Genomic DNA, 16,979 nt, shown 5'->3' with positions numbered 1-16,979 from the left:
TACTCACGGCTGATTTCTTTGTTTTTTTTTTTGTTGTCGTTCTTTCTAACTCACCCCCTGTGTACGACCCGAAACACGCCCTGTGTCGTTATATCAATCTGTCGCCTGTCTGCCGTCGAAACGTGTCGCATGCCTTACAAAAACGTTGTTCCGTGTTTCTGTGTTTGTCGTACGTTCGATCCCGCTTTCGATCGTGTCCGCCGTCTCTCTCTATCCCCCTGTCCCACAACCCACCGTGTCCCATATACGGGTCACGTTCGAATCCCAGAGAATACGATAGAGACCCAGGAAAAGTCCTATTATTACGAGCTGGTCGAGGAGGAGACCAAGACCGCTCGTCAATCGAGTTCGGTCAAGTCGAAGAGCCTCGCGTGGCCACCGACGAAACCGATCGAGGACATCACCTATCCCACCGCCAGTCCTTTGTACATCGACCTGAATCCCGCGCTCGACAGAAGGGGTAAACCGGCGGTCAGAGAGAAGAAGGCCTGCATCGAGGCGTGCGAGCGGGCCCTGAACAAGAAGAAGAGGGCCGAGTGCACCGACCAAGAGGTCGAGACCGTCACCAGGCATTGGGGTAGCTTCGAGTACGACCCGATGGATCGGATCAGCTGTCCGGGACCGGTTTACAGGAAGGTCGAGCTGGTCGAGAGCTCGTCGACCTCCGCCGACAGGCAATCCAGAAGCGAGATCACCTCGAGGCCGAGCTCGACCGACAGCGTCCGAAGATCGTTGACGCCGACGAGGATCGCCCAGCCGATCCCGAAGCCGTGGACGGCCACCGTGTCCACCGGCGGCAACCTGTACGAGCAGAGCTACGCGACCGAGCAGCCGAAGGTCTGCAAGCAGTTCCATCAGAAGGAGATCTGCCAGCGCGAGCGAATATGCGAGAGGAACCAACCGTTCCGCGAGGAGCATCGTTCCTACTCCTCGAAAGTCTGTCGACGGGAGCAGACCGTCTGCGAGAAGCCGCCGTTGCCGACGCAGCCGGCGATCAGGCAGGAGGAAGCGAAGGAGGAGATCACCGAGATCGACAAGGAGGTCACCGATCTTAGAGCCGCGGACGAGATCGCGGGCGAGGAGGAGGGCGACGAGAAAGGCATCGGGGAGCACGACTTCATCACCGAGACCTCGGAGGAGGACCACGACGGTGTGCACGTCAAGAAGACGATGACCTTCGAGAAGACCGTCGATCCGAGAAGACCGTCACCGGCGAGATCCTCCACTCCGATGATCGAAGAGTCCGAGGAGAGGTACACCAGGACCACGGCGACCCACGTCGACAGAGAGGTGAAGGAGTCCGAGGAGAAAACTGTGGTCGAGTCGAAGGAGGTTGTGACGTCCGCGGTGGACGTGCAGCAGATGCTCGAGAAGGCCATGCGGGAGGAGGAAGAGAGAAAGAGAGAGGAGGAGGAGGAAGAGAGAAGAAAGCAGGAAGAAGAGGAGAGGAAGAAACGGGAGGAAGAGGAGAGAAGAAGACGCGAAGAGGAGGAGCGTAGAAGACAGGAGGAGGAGGAACGAAGCAGCAGGCACGTCACCTTCGACGAGGAAATCGTCGAAGAGGTTCGAGAGCAACCTCTGGGAAGAACCGTGGTGCGCGAAGAGAGGGTGACGGAAGAGGAGAGCGACACACCGGGTCGCAAGAAACTGATCAAGGAGACCTACGAGGAGATCACCGAGGAGGTCCTGGTGCAGGAGCGCGTCAGAAGAAAGAACGTGGACGAGGACGAGCGCAAGAAGAGCCTGCGCGAGCAGGTCGAGGTTCACCAGAGCTTGCGGGACCAGCAAACCTCCAGGTCGAAACAGGTCTGCAACAAGTACCCGCCGACGCAGGAGGTGATGGAGTCCAACAAGAAGCACGTGCAGTTCGTGAAGCAGACGGACACGGGCCCGAAACCGATCCCCCACTCCGCCATCCAGAACTCCACGCCTAAAGAGTGGAAGTCCGAGATGGTGAACGCGTTGACCACCGCGCCTGATCGACCGTTCACGCCTCTGAGCACGTCGTCCAGCGTGAAGGAGGTGTACACGGAGGAGACTGTCTACTTGAACCGTAGGTGTAAACCGAAGGCGCCGCCGAAGGAGGACGTGAGGCCCATCTCGCCGTTCCAGCAGGCGTTGATGATCGCTCCCGAGCGTTCCTACACTCCCCTCAGCCGGGAGATCGGACCGGAAGACAGGAACGTGGGGAGCAGACCGGGGACGCCGGCGCTCTACAGCGACAGGGGCAGCGTCCATCTTCCGCCGTCGGACATCCTCTACGGCGAAGGCAGACCGAGGGATCCTCAACCTCCTCCGTCCCCTGTGAAGCCTCGACCTCTGCCGACCCCGCCGCCCGACTTCAAGCTGAGAGACGTCTCGGTGTCGCCCCGACCGGCCACGCCCAGCAGCAAATGCATCACCGCCGCTCTGAAAAAGCCGGACACGATCCCCAGTTACCAAAAACACCTGGTGGCCACGAGGAAGACCGCGGTCGAGAGTCACACGTACCAGCCGTCCAGCAGAACACCGACCCCCACGCCGGGAAGATGCAAGTCCCCGGCACAGGGGCCACCCACGCCGCCTCCTTGCTACGTGAAGGCGCAGGCCCCTCGGATCAGAGAGGATCCGCCGGCGAAACGATCCGCCGTGCACTTCCCCACGAAAAAGAGCGTCTCTTACAAGGTCGACGAGGACACCGACGAGGGACACAGACACGCGGAGTACGCGGCCACCAAGACCGTGGACTTCGACGAGAAGCAGACCGACGATCTCGATCGCGGACCAACGGACGCTGTTCACGCGCAGTTCCAGGAGAAACGTCTGATGACCAGCGAGGAGACCAGCGAGCAGAAGCAGTCGGTGGTGAAGAGGTCGCTCGAGGTCGTCGAGGACTTCGAGCGGTGCGAGAGAAGAGCTCCGGCGAGGCCGTTGCCGGAGCCGAAGAAGAAACCGGCGGAGAGCGTGTGCGCGATAGGCAGGACCAGCCCGTCGAAGCCCTCGCTGCCGTGTCCTCTAGCCTCGAAGACAACCTCGGCGCAGCCCGTCTACACCAGCTCGACGGAAGTGCGTCACGTCAGCTACGGCACTCCTGCTTCGACGTCTTGCCCGGAAACCGGCTTGACCGTTTTGCCCTGCAAAGCGCACTCCGACAAGGGTACCAAGGCCGGAGTGGTGGTGGTCCCCTGCGAAGGACCGAACACCTGCTGCAAGAAATCGGGAGTCTGCGTGGTTCCGACCGCGGATCGCTCCGGAGTCTGCGTGTCTCCTTGCTTCGACGGGCCGGGCACCTGCGGGCAGCCCTCGGGCCAATGCGGCCGAGAATCCGCCTGCGAGTTTGACATCGCCAACTGCCCGGACTCCGGAGTCTGCGTGGCGCCGTGCGAGGACGGCTCCGTCTGCATCGCGCCCTGCACCAAGCCCGGTTTACCCCCTTCGATGAAGAAACTTCCGTTCCCGCAGATCCCGTTCCCCTACGATGACCCGAATCCTAATCCGACTCCAGCTCCAGCTTCCTGTCCGCAGAGAAGCCCGTTCGAACCGATCCACAAGCCTCGCACTAACCTGAGTGGGCAGCTCGCGCGACTGACCTGCAAAACTGCCAACAAAGTACCCACCGTTCAACTGTACAAGCCCCAGGCCCAAGCTCAGGCTCCGCCGCAGTCTCAGTGTCAGGCACAGACCGACTCGTGCAAAACCAAGAGCTGCTGCGAGACCAAGAGCTACTGTTGCAAGACCCAGAGCTCCTCTTACCGCTCCACCCAGACCCGCTGTCAGTCGGGCAGCCAGTGTTCGATCAACACCCGCTGTCAATCCGGGAAGCGATGCGAGACCCAGAATGACTGCCAGGACGGTCTCCACTGTTCTCCCTCTAGAAACACCCAAAGTTTAGTAGACCCACCAAATTTGTCATCCCACCCGGATCTAGGTACCGGTGTCGGTGGCCTTGGCTCCAAGAGCGGAACGTTCGCCGGCAGCAGCGCGCCGAAACGCGGACGAGGCATCCTGAATCAAGCAGGCGGACCGGGATCGAGAGTGCCCCTCTGCGCTCATTGCAACTCCTACGTCAGGTACTATGCCTGTTGCCTGTTGCTCGCCTGCGTTCTTCCGTTTGTTTCTTTGTTCGCTCCAGTTTGTTTTGTTTTGTTTTGTTTTGTTTTCCGTCCGTTTCTACCCCCTCCTATCTCCTGGTTCGTTTTCTTGCCAGCTTGTTGCTCTCACGATCGCAACTCGATTGTGATCCATTGTCGCGACGTCGTTGGGCCAACGACTAGGTGAAACCGGAAGATCGGGACACGATCTTGCATCGGTTTTGTTCCTGTGTTGTTTTTGTTTTCACCGAGATTAATCCTTCGGACAATTTTATTGAATTTCGTAAGTACGCATCCGTGTGCTCATCTTCAAAGACCGGGACGAGTTGGTACAATGCAATTGTAATTATCACTGTCCAACAAAATTAAACTTTTTTCGAGTTTTGCAATACCTGTTGGGTGATTCTTATACACTTTGTCATCCTAAAACCGAATCTGAAAGTAGAATTGCTCCATCACGCAACGTTTTCGAAAAATTTTGGTTTTTGTAAAAATGCCCGATTTTGATACGAAACGACGTGTTACGCAAAAACTAAACACGCGAGAAAGTTCAAATTTGAGTCAAGAGATAGAGGGGACTCTCCTCTACATATTCATATAGTCAATTATATTTTTATGTACTTCCTAATAGTTGTAAATGGTTGTTAAAGTTTGAAAATGTGCCGACGCGGGTACTTTGTACGCTCTATTTTTGTATTTATGTGAAAAATCCTTTATCTAGCAGGAATTTACTATACAGGAATGCATTCTACAGACATTTCTGGTAAAGAAACCATTCACGAAAAGTATTTGGTTCCCTTAATGTACGAGAAGGATCAGAAAATGTTAATTGACAGCGTGTGCGCGACGCGTTCGCGCCAGACGGCCATTGCAGCCTTTTCGCGACTCGCCAGGGCCGTCGCTATGCGTAGTCGACGTTGGTACCACTCAAGTATGTCTTTGCTTACTATGCTTAATTAAATACATTTTTTTTTGTCTTTTTGGGTGCCAATCATTACAAAAGATTATAAAAATACGAGTTATATTCACATTTCATATGGAAATGCTTAATAAAGAAAATTGAATACAAAAACTTACCCATTTCTGATGTAAACAAATTAAAAATGTTTCCGCCTTGCTTGACGTTTGTTCCTGGTATCCCGATTTTCAATAATAAGTGTCCAGCAGTAATCAGCAAGCATCCGCACATAAGTCTTTTCCTTTGTAACGTTTTTCCATTGTTGAAATATCTTGATGAAAGATTAATGCTGGAATTGTATTCCTTGTTTTGATTTTAAAATAATTTCGTCATGAATATAACAAAAACAGTCCGGCCGATTTATACACTTCCGCGAGATTTTATCGATTTAATATAGAGCGATCTATGTCTTAATTATGTACTTCGATCAATAAAAGCGATAAAAATTGTCCCATTTACATAGTGTTTGGACTTATTTTAATCGGAAGAATCTTGAATGTCCATTGGTATTACAATTACAAAAATAAGACAACAATTACTGAAAATAAAATTTTCCAGTCACCGCATTGCTGCGGTCAATTTTCTTTATTAAGCATTTCCACAATGAAATGTGAATATAACTCGTATTTTTATAATCTTTTGTAATGATTGGCACCCAAAAAGACAAAAAAAAATGTATTTAATTAAGCATAGTAAGCAAAGACATACTTGAGTGGTACCAACGTCGACTACGCATAGCGACGGCCCTGGCGAGTCGCGAAAAGGCTGCAATGGCCGTCTGGCGCGAACGCGTCGCGCACACGCTGTCAATTAACATTTTCTGATCCTTCTCGTACATTAAGGGAACCAAATACTTTTCGTGAATGGTTTCTTTACCAGAAATGTCTGTAGAATGCATTCCTGTATAGTAAATTCCTGCTAGATAAAGGATTTTTCACATAAATACAAAAATAGAGCGTACAAAGTACCCGCGTCGGCACATTTTCAAACTTTAACAACCATTTACAACTATTAGGAAGTACATAAAAATATAATTGACTATATGAATATGTAGAGGAGAGTCCCCTCTATCTCTTGACTCAAATTTGAACTTTCTCGCGTGTTTAGTTTTTGCGTAACACGTCGTTTCGTATCAAAATCGGGCATTTTTACAAAAACCAAAATTTTTCGAAAACGTTGCGTGATGGAGCAATTCTACTTTCAGATTCGGTTTTAGGATGACAAAGTGTACAAGAATCACCCAACAGGTATTGCAAAATTTTTTTGGTGTTGGACAGTGTTATCTGGACACGTGGAACAATGTGTGGCTAGATAGTTGAGGCTTGTTAGTCAGAGGAAGATTCGAAGAATCAACTTGTCCCGGGCTCCCCGAAGCGGTGACGAGTATACTCGACGAAAGCAGAGCAAGCACGCCTAGCTGTATAAATGGACATTGAACAAGGAACGTGGCCATCCGTTTCCGACGAGTATACTCGGCACCCGCATCGAAGTATTCAATACCTGCGATAACTGTATGATTTTGTTGCGACGTGATTAACAGTGTTCCCTCTTTGCACGATGTTAACAGCCAACGGGGAAAATACTAATCGCAAGTCGAACGGTCTCCTCGTGAAACCAGTCTGCTGTAAAAACGACAAACAGTGTACAAGGTTTGTAATCCATTTATACGGGATACAATACAAAAGCAGAGACACTCGACCGCGATTGACGTTTCCTAAACTATATACAGTGAATTCTCGGATTATGCCAACAATTGTATCGGGAGACATACTCTGTGTAAATCGGTAATAGAGTACGGATCTTTATGCAAAATGAAAATTTGTCACCTGAATTGCAACGAACCGAAGTGAAATAGACATATATTTTCCTTCTCATTGTGTTCAGCAAATTCAAAATAATATAACAGTGGCTTTAAATTTTTCCAATATTTTTGCTACTTACAGTGACGAGCAAAAGTGTAAACACACTTCGCCAGTTTTACATAAACCGTGATAATACAACCTATTTTTCAATCGAATGATAAAGCTTAGGTAATAATAATTGAATGTGATAAACGAAACATAACAGTTTATGTTAGATAATATTAACAATATATATATAATATTTTGCAAAAATAAGGATGTCAAGCAATATTTACAGTTTTGCATGTATCGTCAGAGTCAAGATAGTACACAAATGCTAGGAAAATGAGATTGTCAACAAACACTGATAGCCAACTATAGTGAGACACGTTCAGACTGGTGTGTTTACACAGTTTTTCTCCTATTTGAAAGTTAGTTGACACGCCTAAGTCAAGATGAAACCACTTAGTGCGGATAAAAGAAACAGTATCATTTCATTGTGCGATAAAAGTTTTTCACTGCGGCAAATTGCAGTAAAATGTGGTGTAAGTCATACGATTGTTGCAAGAATAAAGAAAACCTATGATGGGTGTCAACTTCTTCAAGAACCGGCTCTTCCAGACAAAAATATTAAACTACGAACAAAATTTGCTCGTACATACAAAGAGTGGACAACAGAAGATTGGAAAAGAGTTATATGGTCCGACGAAACAAAAATTAATAGATTTGAATCTGATGGAGGGTCTTGGAACTGGACTTCATCCGAAAATAGTAATCAAGCGAGTAGCATAAAACAAACTATGAAGTTCAGGGGTGGCTCAATTATGTGTTTGGGTTGTTTTACTCATAAGGGTGCTGGTCCCTTAGTTCGGATAGAAGGTATCACGTGCAAAGAGCATTATTTAAATATTTTGCAAAATAATTTACCTTCTGTAGTTAATTCTATCGAATTTGCTGAAGATGAAGTAGAATTTCAACAAGACGGGGACCCTAAGCATACTGCAAAGATAGCAAAAACTTGGCTAGGAAATCAAAAGTTTTCTGTGACGAAGTGGCCAGCACAAAGTCCAGATATGAACCCAATCGAAAATTTGTGGTCAATTGTGAAAAGAAGGCTAGCAAAATATGACAATCCACCTTCAGGTGTTCATGAATTGTGGAAAAGGACAGAATGGTACAACATTGATCCGGAAATTATTAAAAATTTAATAGATAGTATGCCACGCAGGCTAGAAGCAGTACAAAAAAGTGAAATGGACAAAATATTAATTTAAAACTTTATTTCCACGAGCACAATTAAAGTGCAAAACTGTAAAAATTGTCTCCATTCCCTATTTTCGATAAACATTCCGTATATCATTAATATTAACGAAAATAAACTGCTGTGTTTTGTTTACCACTTCGTAATTATTAGTACCTAATCTTTATCATTCAATTGAAAAATAGGTTGTATTATCACGTTTCACGTAAAACTAGCGAAGTGTGTTTACACGTTTGCTCGTCACTGTATAATTACACTTACTCGTTTTCGTCTTAAACGCATAAACTCCGACAGTCTGGTAATAAATCACTGTATATAGTTTTCCGTTTCGTGTTCGAACGATCACGGAACGAACATGTTTCCGTTGGCTTTTGTCGATTGTCGTTTTTGTTGTGCTTGGATCTGCTTTACCTCGCCAAATCCGCGTGGAACGACCGCGAAAAGTAATGGCGTTTGTTGCGCGTGCCTCAGGGGGCCGTTCATCACCGCTCTGGGACAAATCTGGTGTCCCGAACACTTTGTCTGCGTGAACACGCAATGCCGTCGACCCCTTCAGGACATCGGGTTCGTCGAGGAGAAGGGACAACTCTACTGCGAGTACTGTTTCGAACGTTTCATCGCCCCGAGCTGCAACAAATGCAACAACAAGATCAAAGGCGTGAGTACTCCATCCGAAAACCGAAATCCAAACCGCTGAAACTCTTAGGTTCACCCTGCTCGTTTCATATTTCCCGGCATTTTACAGAATTTTCCTAACCCTTTGTACGATTTCCTTGTCCTTGGACATTTTCGAAAAGACACCTACGCGTACCTTGACACGTTGAACGCCACGGTGACCATTACACTGCGGATTTTATGAATTTGTAATAAAAACGAGTTGATGCAATTTAAAACGGAGAAAAATTGAGATAATTCAAGAACAAAGATGTACTATTTTGAACGTGTAAAACTATTTAATTACATATTATTAAAAATTATTTCATTGAATATGCATCATGGCTCCCATCGCTCGCAACGGACGCAGCAATTTTTATTTCGAGTAATGATCCGCAGTTTAGTGATCACCGAACGTCAATTTGTTAAAGCTGAAGGTAGCTGGATTATAGTGTAAGATGGGAAGTTCATTACCAAGTAACTAACGATTGTTATCGGTAATTATTTAATTAAATATGCATCATGGCTCCCATCGCTCGCAACGGACGCAGACAATTTTTATTTCGAATAATGATCCGCAGTTTAGTGATCACCGAACGTCAATTTGTTAAAGCTGAAGGTAGCTGGATTATAGAGTAAGATGGGAAGTTCATTACCAAGTAACAAACGATTGTTATCGGTAACGCTAATCGCATAAAATTCGTACGACAGTCGACGTGTTAATAATATCGTTTCTTCGGTGTTCCAGGACTGCCTGAACGCGATTGGAAAGCACTTCCACCCTGAATGCTTCAAGTGCTCGTACTGCGGCAAACTGTTCGGCAACAGCCCGTTCTTCCTCGAAGAAGGACTGCCATACTGCGAAGCCGGTTGGTTCGATACCCTGAAACCGAGACCGAGACTCGTTTCCCCGTCCCCTTTTCACTCGACAAAATAATCACGTTTCTTTTCCCCGTTTCTGTTTCATCGTTGCAGATTGGAACGAGCTGTTCACGACAAAGTGTTTCGCGTGCGGATTCCCCGTCGAGGCTGGTGATCGCTGGGTAGAGGCCCTGAACAATAATTACCACAGCCAATGCTTCAACTGCACGGTACGCAATTAGTGCGAAAACGCTTCTCGAAATAAACCGATCGATCCGAAACCGGGAAGAAAGTCGAAGAAACGATTCTTCGGCGGACTTTCCTTTCGTTTTCGAGAATTGACAGTTTCGTTAAATCCCGAGTACCCGTATTCTCGTCCGTTTTGCTTGTGTCCAGTTTGAAGTTGCAATTAGTGTTCCTTCTCGAGCATTTCTAGAGTTTTATAATTGATTATTCCTCATTTTTCGAGAAATTCCAGTACTTCTCGAGAAATTTCAATCTGGGAAAATTCTTATGAATCTCGTTTATTTTATAACATATTTTGGGAAATGAATTTTCATTTGTATTATTAACGATATTCCAAATATTATAAGTCTTTTCGAGAAATTTCAATCTAGGAAAATTCTTATGAATCTCGTTTATTTTATAACATATTTTCGGAAATGAATTTTCATTGATATTATTAACGATATTCCAAATATTATAAGTTTCCCAATATTTTTTTATTTTATTAAAAATTCTCGAGAAATATAGTCTTATTTCTCATTTCTCGAGAAATGGAAATGTTGAAAAATCAGGAACACTAGTTGCAATGCAACGCGGAGGAAATCGACATCTATGCCACTTATGCTAGACTGCGGATTTTCTGCACTCGTGACATTATTGTGAAAACATTCGAACAAATAACGACTACCGTCACGATATTTTCGTCTTATTGAAATTATTACGAGAAGAAATATATGGTAATTATGTAGAAAGTACCACTTACGTTGCCACGGAGCGTACAAGAATACGGAAAATTCAATACAGTAGGGCAAGGGACCCAATTACTGTGGGGGTACCAGTTACTGTGCCTACATTGTATATTAACACATTGATCGCCGAACTAGAAACCCCCAAAATTCCATAAAATCAAAGTGAGTTATTTAATGAAATAAAAATTGAAAAAAATTAAATGTATGATACTGTTCTCCAACTTTCTCGCATATTACAGATCCTAATCAAGTTTGGTACAATGAATATATCAACGTAAAAATTCACATATGGATGACGTGTGGCATTCAACGTGTTAACACTAGGCTTACGGAGCACTAAAAGCGACTATTTTGCATTATTTTATACAAATAACAAGAACGTGCTACCCACATTTTTACCAATACTTTTAAAATAATATATACCCAAAGAAATAAATTTGCTAGATAATTTCTCATCTATGCATCCTTAGAATCTTCATAATTTTAAATTAAAAATACTAGAACCCGTCATTTTGACGGTTCCCGTAAACCTAGTGTTAATTGTATATAATTTTAAAGCATAATGAATACTAAAAAAGGGATATTAACTTTTCTTCATTAAAATCCATTAATATATGTCATATATCTCTTTCTTAATATCCATTAGAAATAAGTATAATTAACCCTTTGCACTCGAAGCTATTTTAACTCCAAAACGAAAGATTTTTTTCCACCTAGAATATCGACCTTCTATATACTTTCTTTTCATGTTATACATACGAAAATGGTGGAATTTACTCGTACAGTACCGAAATGTTTAGTAATTTATTCGTACAGTACCGAAATGTTTAGTAATTTATTCGTACAGTACCGAAATGTTTAGTAATTTATTAAAGACAAACAAACTCAATAATGTAAAAAATATTTTGAATAATGATACAGCAATTTTTAGCGGTGCCTCACAGTCACCATTCGAGTGCTAAGGGTTAACATAGACACAGTCATTGGTACCCCCACAGTAATTGGGTCCTTTACCCTATTAGCACTAGTTTTTTCCGAATATCTCGAAAACTAAAAGCGACCCACCTACATTGGAAACGGAAAAAGTTGTTGAAAATGTGTAGCTGCATATTCAAATTTCATCAAAACCGGAGAAGAGTGGTACTTTCTAAATAATTATCAAACATATTTTTATCTAAACATTGCCTGGCGTAATTGTATGCGGACAATTGCTATTTTGCAATGAAGATCATCTTAGGCATACTCGGACGGATTTCCTGTTCTCTGTTGCAGATGTGCAAGAAGAACCTCGAGGGCCAGAGCTTCTACGCGAAGGGCGGACGTCCGTTCTGCAAAAATCATGCGCGTTAGAACCGTGGCTCGTTGAAGCCCGACGCACGACAAGCTAGGGAGACATTCAGGGCAGGGCAGAAAACGACAGGGTTGGGGGGGGTGGGTGGGGGTTGGTGACGTGGCAGCCGAGAAAATAAGGAAAAAGCCGAAAAAAAAAAAATTGGCGAAGAATACCGCGTACCTTAGCTTAACGAGCACGAAATTCCTTTCTGCACGATGTTGTTTTACCGTGATTTCGTCTTCCTCTTCTTCTTCGTCTTCTATTCTTCGTCTTCTTATTTTCTTCTTGTATGACTTTCGATCGACGGGACGCGCGCAACGTCTCCGGGAACAGAAAACGAAAAAAAAAAAGAAAAAAGAAAAGCACTAACCCAACGAAAGAGAGATGGAAAAGCGGCGTTTATCACGAACGAGTACGCTAATGGAAAGAAGAAGAAAAACAAAAAACGCTAATAGAAAACTAATTGTCTTTATCGATCGCGGCCCGGACCTGCTCTCGATCGGACGAGAGGTCGCGGCCGCGAATTAAAAGCTCCTCGAAGTCGGCGACAGTGGTCGATCAACGAATATTATGTATACATAGAAATATATTAGAATATATATAGAGAAAGCGGAGAAAGAAGAAAGCGGCGTGTCGTCCTTCGGGGATCGCGTTTCCTCGTGATTCCGTGATCGGCCGCCGCGCCGGTGCTCAGGACAATGCCGTTTCTAATCGTTGTGTGTACCGACAACGTTCGAGGCCGCTTGAACGAGTCGCGGGCGACACACAAATCGTCGTCGAATTATTATCGAGTCAATCTGTTCCAGTTTTCGAGCACTTAGAACGCGGCTGTTATCCGATCCGAGCGAACGGAACGGAACTCTGGAGAACCGTCGACATTCCACGGCCAACGAAACCGAAGCAGAAGAGACTCCGCGGGTCGCGGCTTCCGGTCACGAAGACGGTTACACCTCTCGGATACGCCTCGGAATAGCTTCGGCGGAAAGTCGTGTTGCCGCAGACGACGCGTCCGTGAATTCTGTAAATTCTGCAAAACGATACAAGGAACGCGGGCACGCCGGCTCGCTTGGCTTTGGTCTCGCGGGTTCGAATCACGCAAAGGTCGCCCGAGCAATTAGTATTACTGGCGTTATCACATATTTCGTAGGGCCAAGGTGCATCCGGAGCGTCGTCACGTAAATGTCGGCCCGGAAGGTACGAGCGATTCGAACGATAGATTGTCTCTCCGATCGAGAACACGGAGGAACCGGACGCGCTGAAGAGAACTCATCGTCTTCTCTCTTTCTTTCTTTCTTTCTTTTTTGGCTTTTTGATTTCTTTCTCGCGTCCATCGCTACCAAAGAGACGGTCGCTCGTCGAGTCTCTTGTGCGCGGGAGTCGTTAATCGGGGATCGTTCGATGCCGAAACATTGAAGATTCAAATAGGAATGTTGCTAGTCACGATTCGTCGGCGGTACTAATTGACGGATGCCCGACTCGCGGTCGTAGATCGCGTGATTAGACGACGAATAGGTTCCACGTCGACTAACAAGCGTTTTCCGCGGGGACACTTGTTACCATTATCGAATCGAGGAGCAGACCCCGGGACACCGGGATACCCTCGTGCATGCGAATTCCGCCGTAAATCATTCGACGCGACCGGAACCAGTCGGAACGGAACGGAACGATTCCAACCGGAATCTCGAGATAACGGAGCCCGATTTCTTTTCCCGCTCGATCATCCGTCGTCCGTTGTCTCCGATCGTTCCGCACCGGCACGAACCTTCGTCGGGACAGAAAACGCGGACAGGGAACGATTATATTTTGTATCGTCTCTCTCTCTCACTTTCTCTCTCTCTCTCTCTCTCTCTCTCTCTCTCTCTCCCGTTCTCGGAATACTTATATTAGACGTAGATTAAACGCGATTCGAGAGAATCGGCTTCGAGGATCGAGGAACTTGCACTCTTTGATAGCAGTTGCCATATTATTTTAGACAAGGTTACCGATTTCTGTGCCATCTTCGCGGGCTCGTGGCAGACAGCAACCGTAGAATTCGACATCCGACATCCGAATTGAAGCGCGAATTGGACCGACTGCTGGCTGAGAACCGCACGAGCCTCTGTATCCGTGTTACGTGTTGCTTACAATAAAATAAAATGTTCATGTAAGTCTCCCTCGTCCCGAGTACTTTCTCCCTCCACGTTCCACCTGGAAAGAAACAACGTCGTTTCGATCAGTTCTTCGGAAAAATTCGACCGACTGCGGATTTCTGTGCGATATAAAACTGTTCTGCATCGATTACAGGAAACAGGAGAAAATAGTTTATCGGTTTTCTCAAGTCCCTTTCATCTCTCTACTGTTTTACAAATCAAAATCGAATCCGCAGTCTACGATAATACATCCTCTTATGAAATGTACAAGAAAACATCAAAGTGAGAAGTTCTCCAACATTATGCTATATGTTATAATTTCAACGCTATAACTACCTAGCACAAAATGCAACTGGCATGCATTGCCTTACAATAACAACAAAATTGCATTTGTCTAGATTTCGTATCAGTTTTGTTTAAATATCCACTTCGATGGAGAAGTTTATTATTTCATACAATATATAATCCCCGATTAATTTTGCAAAATTGTTCATTGTATTAACGGTTACTAAATACCACTGAAATTTAATCTATCCAAATAACAGAATCGAGCTTTATCATATACATCTTTTGACATAAAGCCTTCAACAGATGTAGGCAATTCAACCAACTTCTTCATCAAATTTCGCTGCCGAAAGTTTAAATAAATATTCCACAGATAAAGTAGCCATAGTAGTGCCAAAATTTCATACAATATAGAGAAGTTTATTAAAAAAATCTCAATATTTCTAAAAGAAAAGTTAGGTGCAAGCCATTTTGACTCATCCGGTAGATCTAGTGTTAAAAAGTACCTTTTCTATTTTTTCGCACAATTCCTACAACTGCCAAGCACAAAATGCAACTGGTATTCATTGCCTTACAATAACAACAAAATTGCATTTGTCTAGATTTCGTACCAGTTTTGTTTAAATATCCACTTCGATGGAGAAGTTTATTAAAAAATCTCAATATTTCTAAAAGAAAAGTTAGGTGCAAGCCATTTTGACTCATCCGGTAGATCTAGTGTTAAAAAGTACCTTTTCTATTTTTTCGCACAATTCCTACAACTACCAAGCACAAAATGCAACTGGCATGCATTGCCTTATAATAACAACAAAATTGCATTTGTCTAGATTTCGTATCAGTTTTGTTTAAATATCCACTTCGATGGAGAAGTTTATTATTTCATACAATATATAATCCCCGATTAATTTTGCAAAATTGTTCATTGTATTAACGGTTACTAAATACCACTGAAATTTAATCTATCCAAATAATAGAATCGAGCTTTATCATATACATCTTTTGACATAAAGCCTTCAACAGATGTAGGCAATTCAACCAACTTCTTCATCAAATTTCGCTGCCGAAAGTTTAAATAAATATTCCACAGATAAAGTAGCCATAGTAGTGCCAAAATTTCATACAATATAGAGAAGTTTATTAAAAAAATCTCAATATTTCTAAAAGAAAAGTTAGGTGCAAGCCGTTTTGACTCATCCGGTAGATCTAGTGTTAAAAAGTACCTTTTCTATTTTTTCGCACAATTCCTACAACTGCCAAGCACAAAATGCAACTGGTATTCATTGCCTTACAATAACAACAAAATTGCATTTGTCTAGATTTCGTACCAGTTTTGTTTAAATATCCACTTCGATGGAGAAGTTTATTAAAAAATCTCAATATTTCTAAAAGAAAAGTTAGGTGCAAGCCATTTTGACTCATCCGGTAGATCTAGTGTTAAAAAGTACCTTTTCTATTTTTTCGCACAATTCCTACAACTACCAAGCACAAAATGCAACTGGCATGCATTGCCTTACAATAACAACAAAATTGCATTTGTCTAGATTTCGTATCAGTTTTGTTTAAATATCCACTTCGATGGAGAAGTTTATTATTTCATACAATATATAATCCCCGATTAATTTTGCAAAATTGTTCATTGTATTAACGGTTACTAAATACCACTGAAATTTAATCTATCCAAATAATAGAATCGAGCTTTATCATATACATCTTTTGACATAAAGCCTTCAACAGATGTAGGCAATTCAACCAACTTCTTCATCAAATTTCGCTGCCGAAAGTTTAAATAAATATTCCACAGATAAAGTAGCCATAGTAGTGCCAAAATTTCATACAATATAGAGAAGTTTATTAAAAAAATCTCAATATTTCTAAAAGAAAAGTTAGGTGCAAGCCGTTTTGACTCATCCGGTAGATCTAGTGTTAAAAAGTACCTTTTCTATTTTTTCGCACAATTCCTACAACTGCCAAGCACAAAATGCAACTGGTATTCATTGCCTTACAATAACAACAAAATTGCATTTGTCTAGATTTCGTACCAGTTTTGTTTAAATATCCACTTCGATGGAGAAGTTTATTAAAAAATCTCAATATTTCTAAAAGAAAAGTTAGGTGCAAGCCATTTTGACTCATCCGGTAGATCTAGTGTTAAAAAGTACCTTTTCTATTTTTTCGCACAATTCCTACAACTACCAAGCACAAAATGCAACTGGCATGCATTGCCTTACAATAACAACAAAATTGCATTTGTCTAGATTTCGTATCAGTTTTGTTTAAATATCCACTTCGATGGAGAAGTTTATTATTTCATACAATATATAATCCCCGATTAATTTTGCAAAATTGTTCATTGTATTAACGGTTACTAAATACCACTGAAATTTAATCTATCCAAATAATAGAATCGAGCTTTATCATATACATCTTTTGACATAAAGCCTTCAACAGATGTAGGCAATTCAACCAACTTCTTCATCAAATTTCGCTGCCGAAAGTTTAAATAAATATTCCACAGATAAAGTAGCCATAGTAGTGCCAAAATTTCATACAATATAGAGAAGTTTATTAAAAAAATCTCAATATTTCTAAAAGAAAAGTTAGGTGCAAGCCATT

At 43.7% G+C, this 16,979-nt stretch overlaps 1 protein-coding gene across 5 annotated transcripts in view; it reads left to right on the top strand.

Moving 5' to 3' along the window:
* LOC143365785 (PDZ and LIM domain protein Zasp) overlaps nucleotides 1–14,105 on the top strand; it is a 78,092-nt gene extending 63,987 nt beyond the window's left edge. For all 5 annotated transcript variants that reach the window (XM_076806291.1, XM_076806289.1, XM_076806290.1 and 2 more), the window contains 5 exons: nucleotides 269–4,049; nucleotides 8,602–8,788; nucleotides 9,533–9,653; nucleotides 9,760–9,875; nucleotides 11,892–14,105. In XM_076806291.1, coding sequence (XP_076662406.1) covers nucleotides 269–4,049; nucleotides 8,602–8,788; nucleotides 9,533–9,653; nucleotides 9,760–9,875; nucleotides 11,892–11,969 — 4,283 coding nt within the window. In that variant the 3' untranslated portion in view covers nucleotides 11,970–14,105. The remainder of the gene's footprint in view (nucleotides 1–268; nucleotides 4,050–8,601; nucleotides 8,789–9,532; nucleotides 9,654–9,759; nucleotides 9,876–11,891) is intronic.
* The last annotated feature ends 2,874 nt before the right edge of the window (nucleotides 14,106–16,979 follow it).

Source organism: Halictus rubicundus, chromosome 2 (genome assembly GCF_050948215.1).
Source record: "Halictus rubicundus isolate RS-2024b chromosome 2, iyHalRubi1_principal, whole genome shotgun sequence".
NCBI lineage: Eukaryota > Metazoa > Arthropoda > Insecta > Hymenoptera > Halictidae > Halictus > Halictus rubicundus.
Note: the sequence above shows the minus strand (reverse complement) of the source record. Positions and strands in the feature narration are given on the sequence as shown.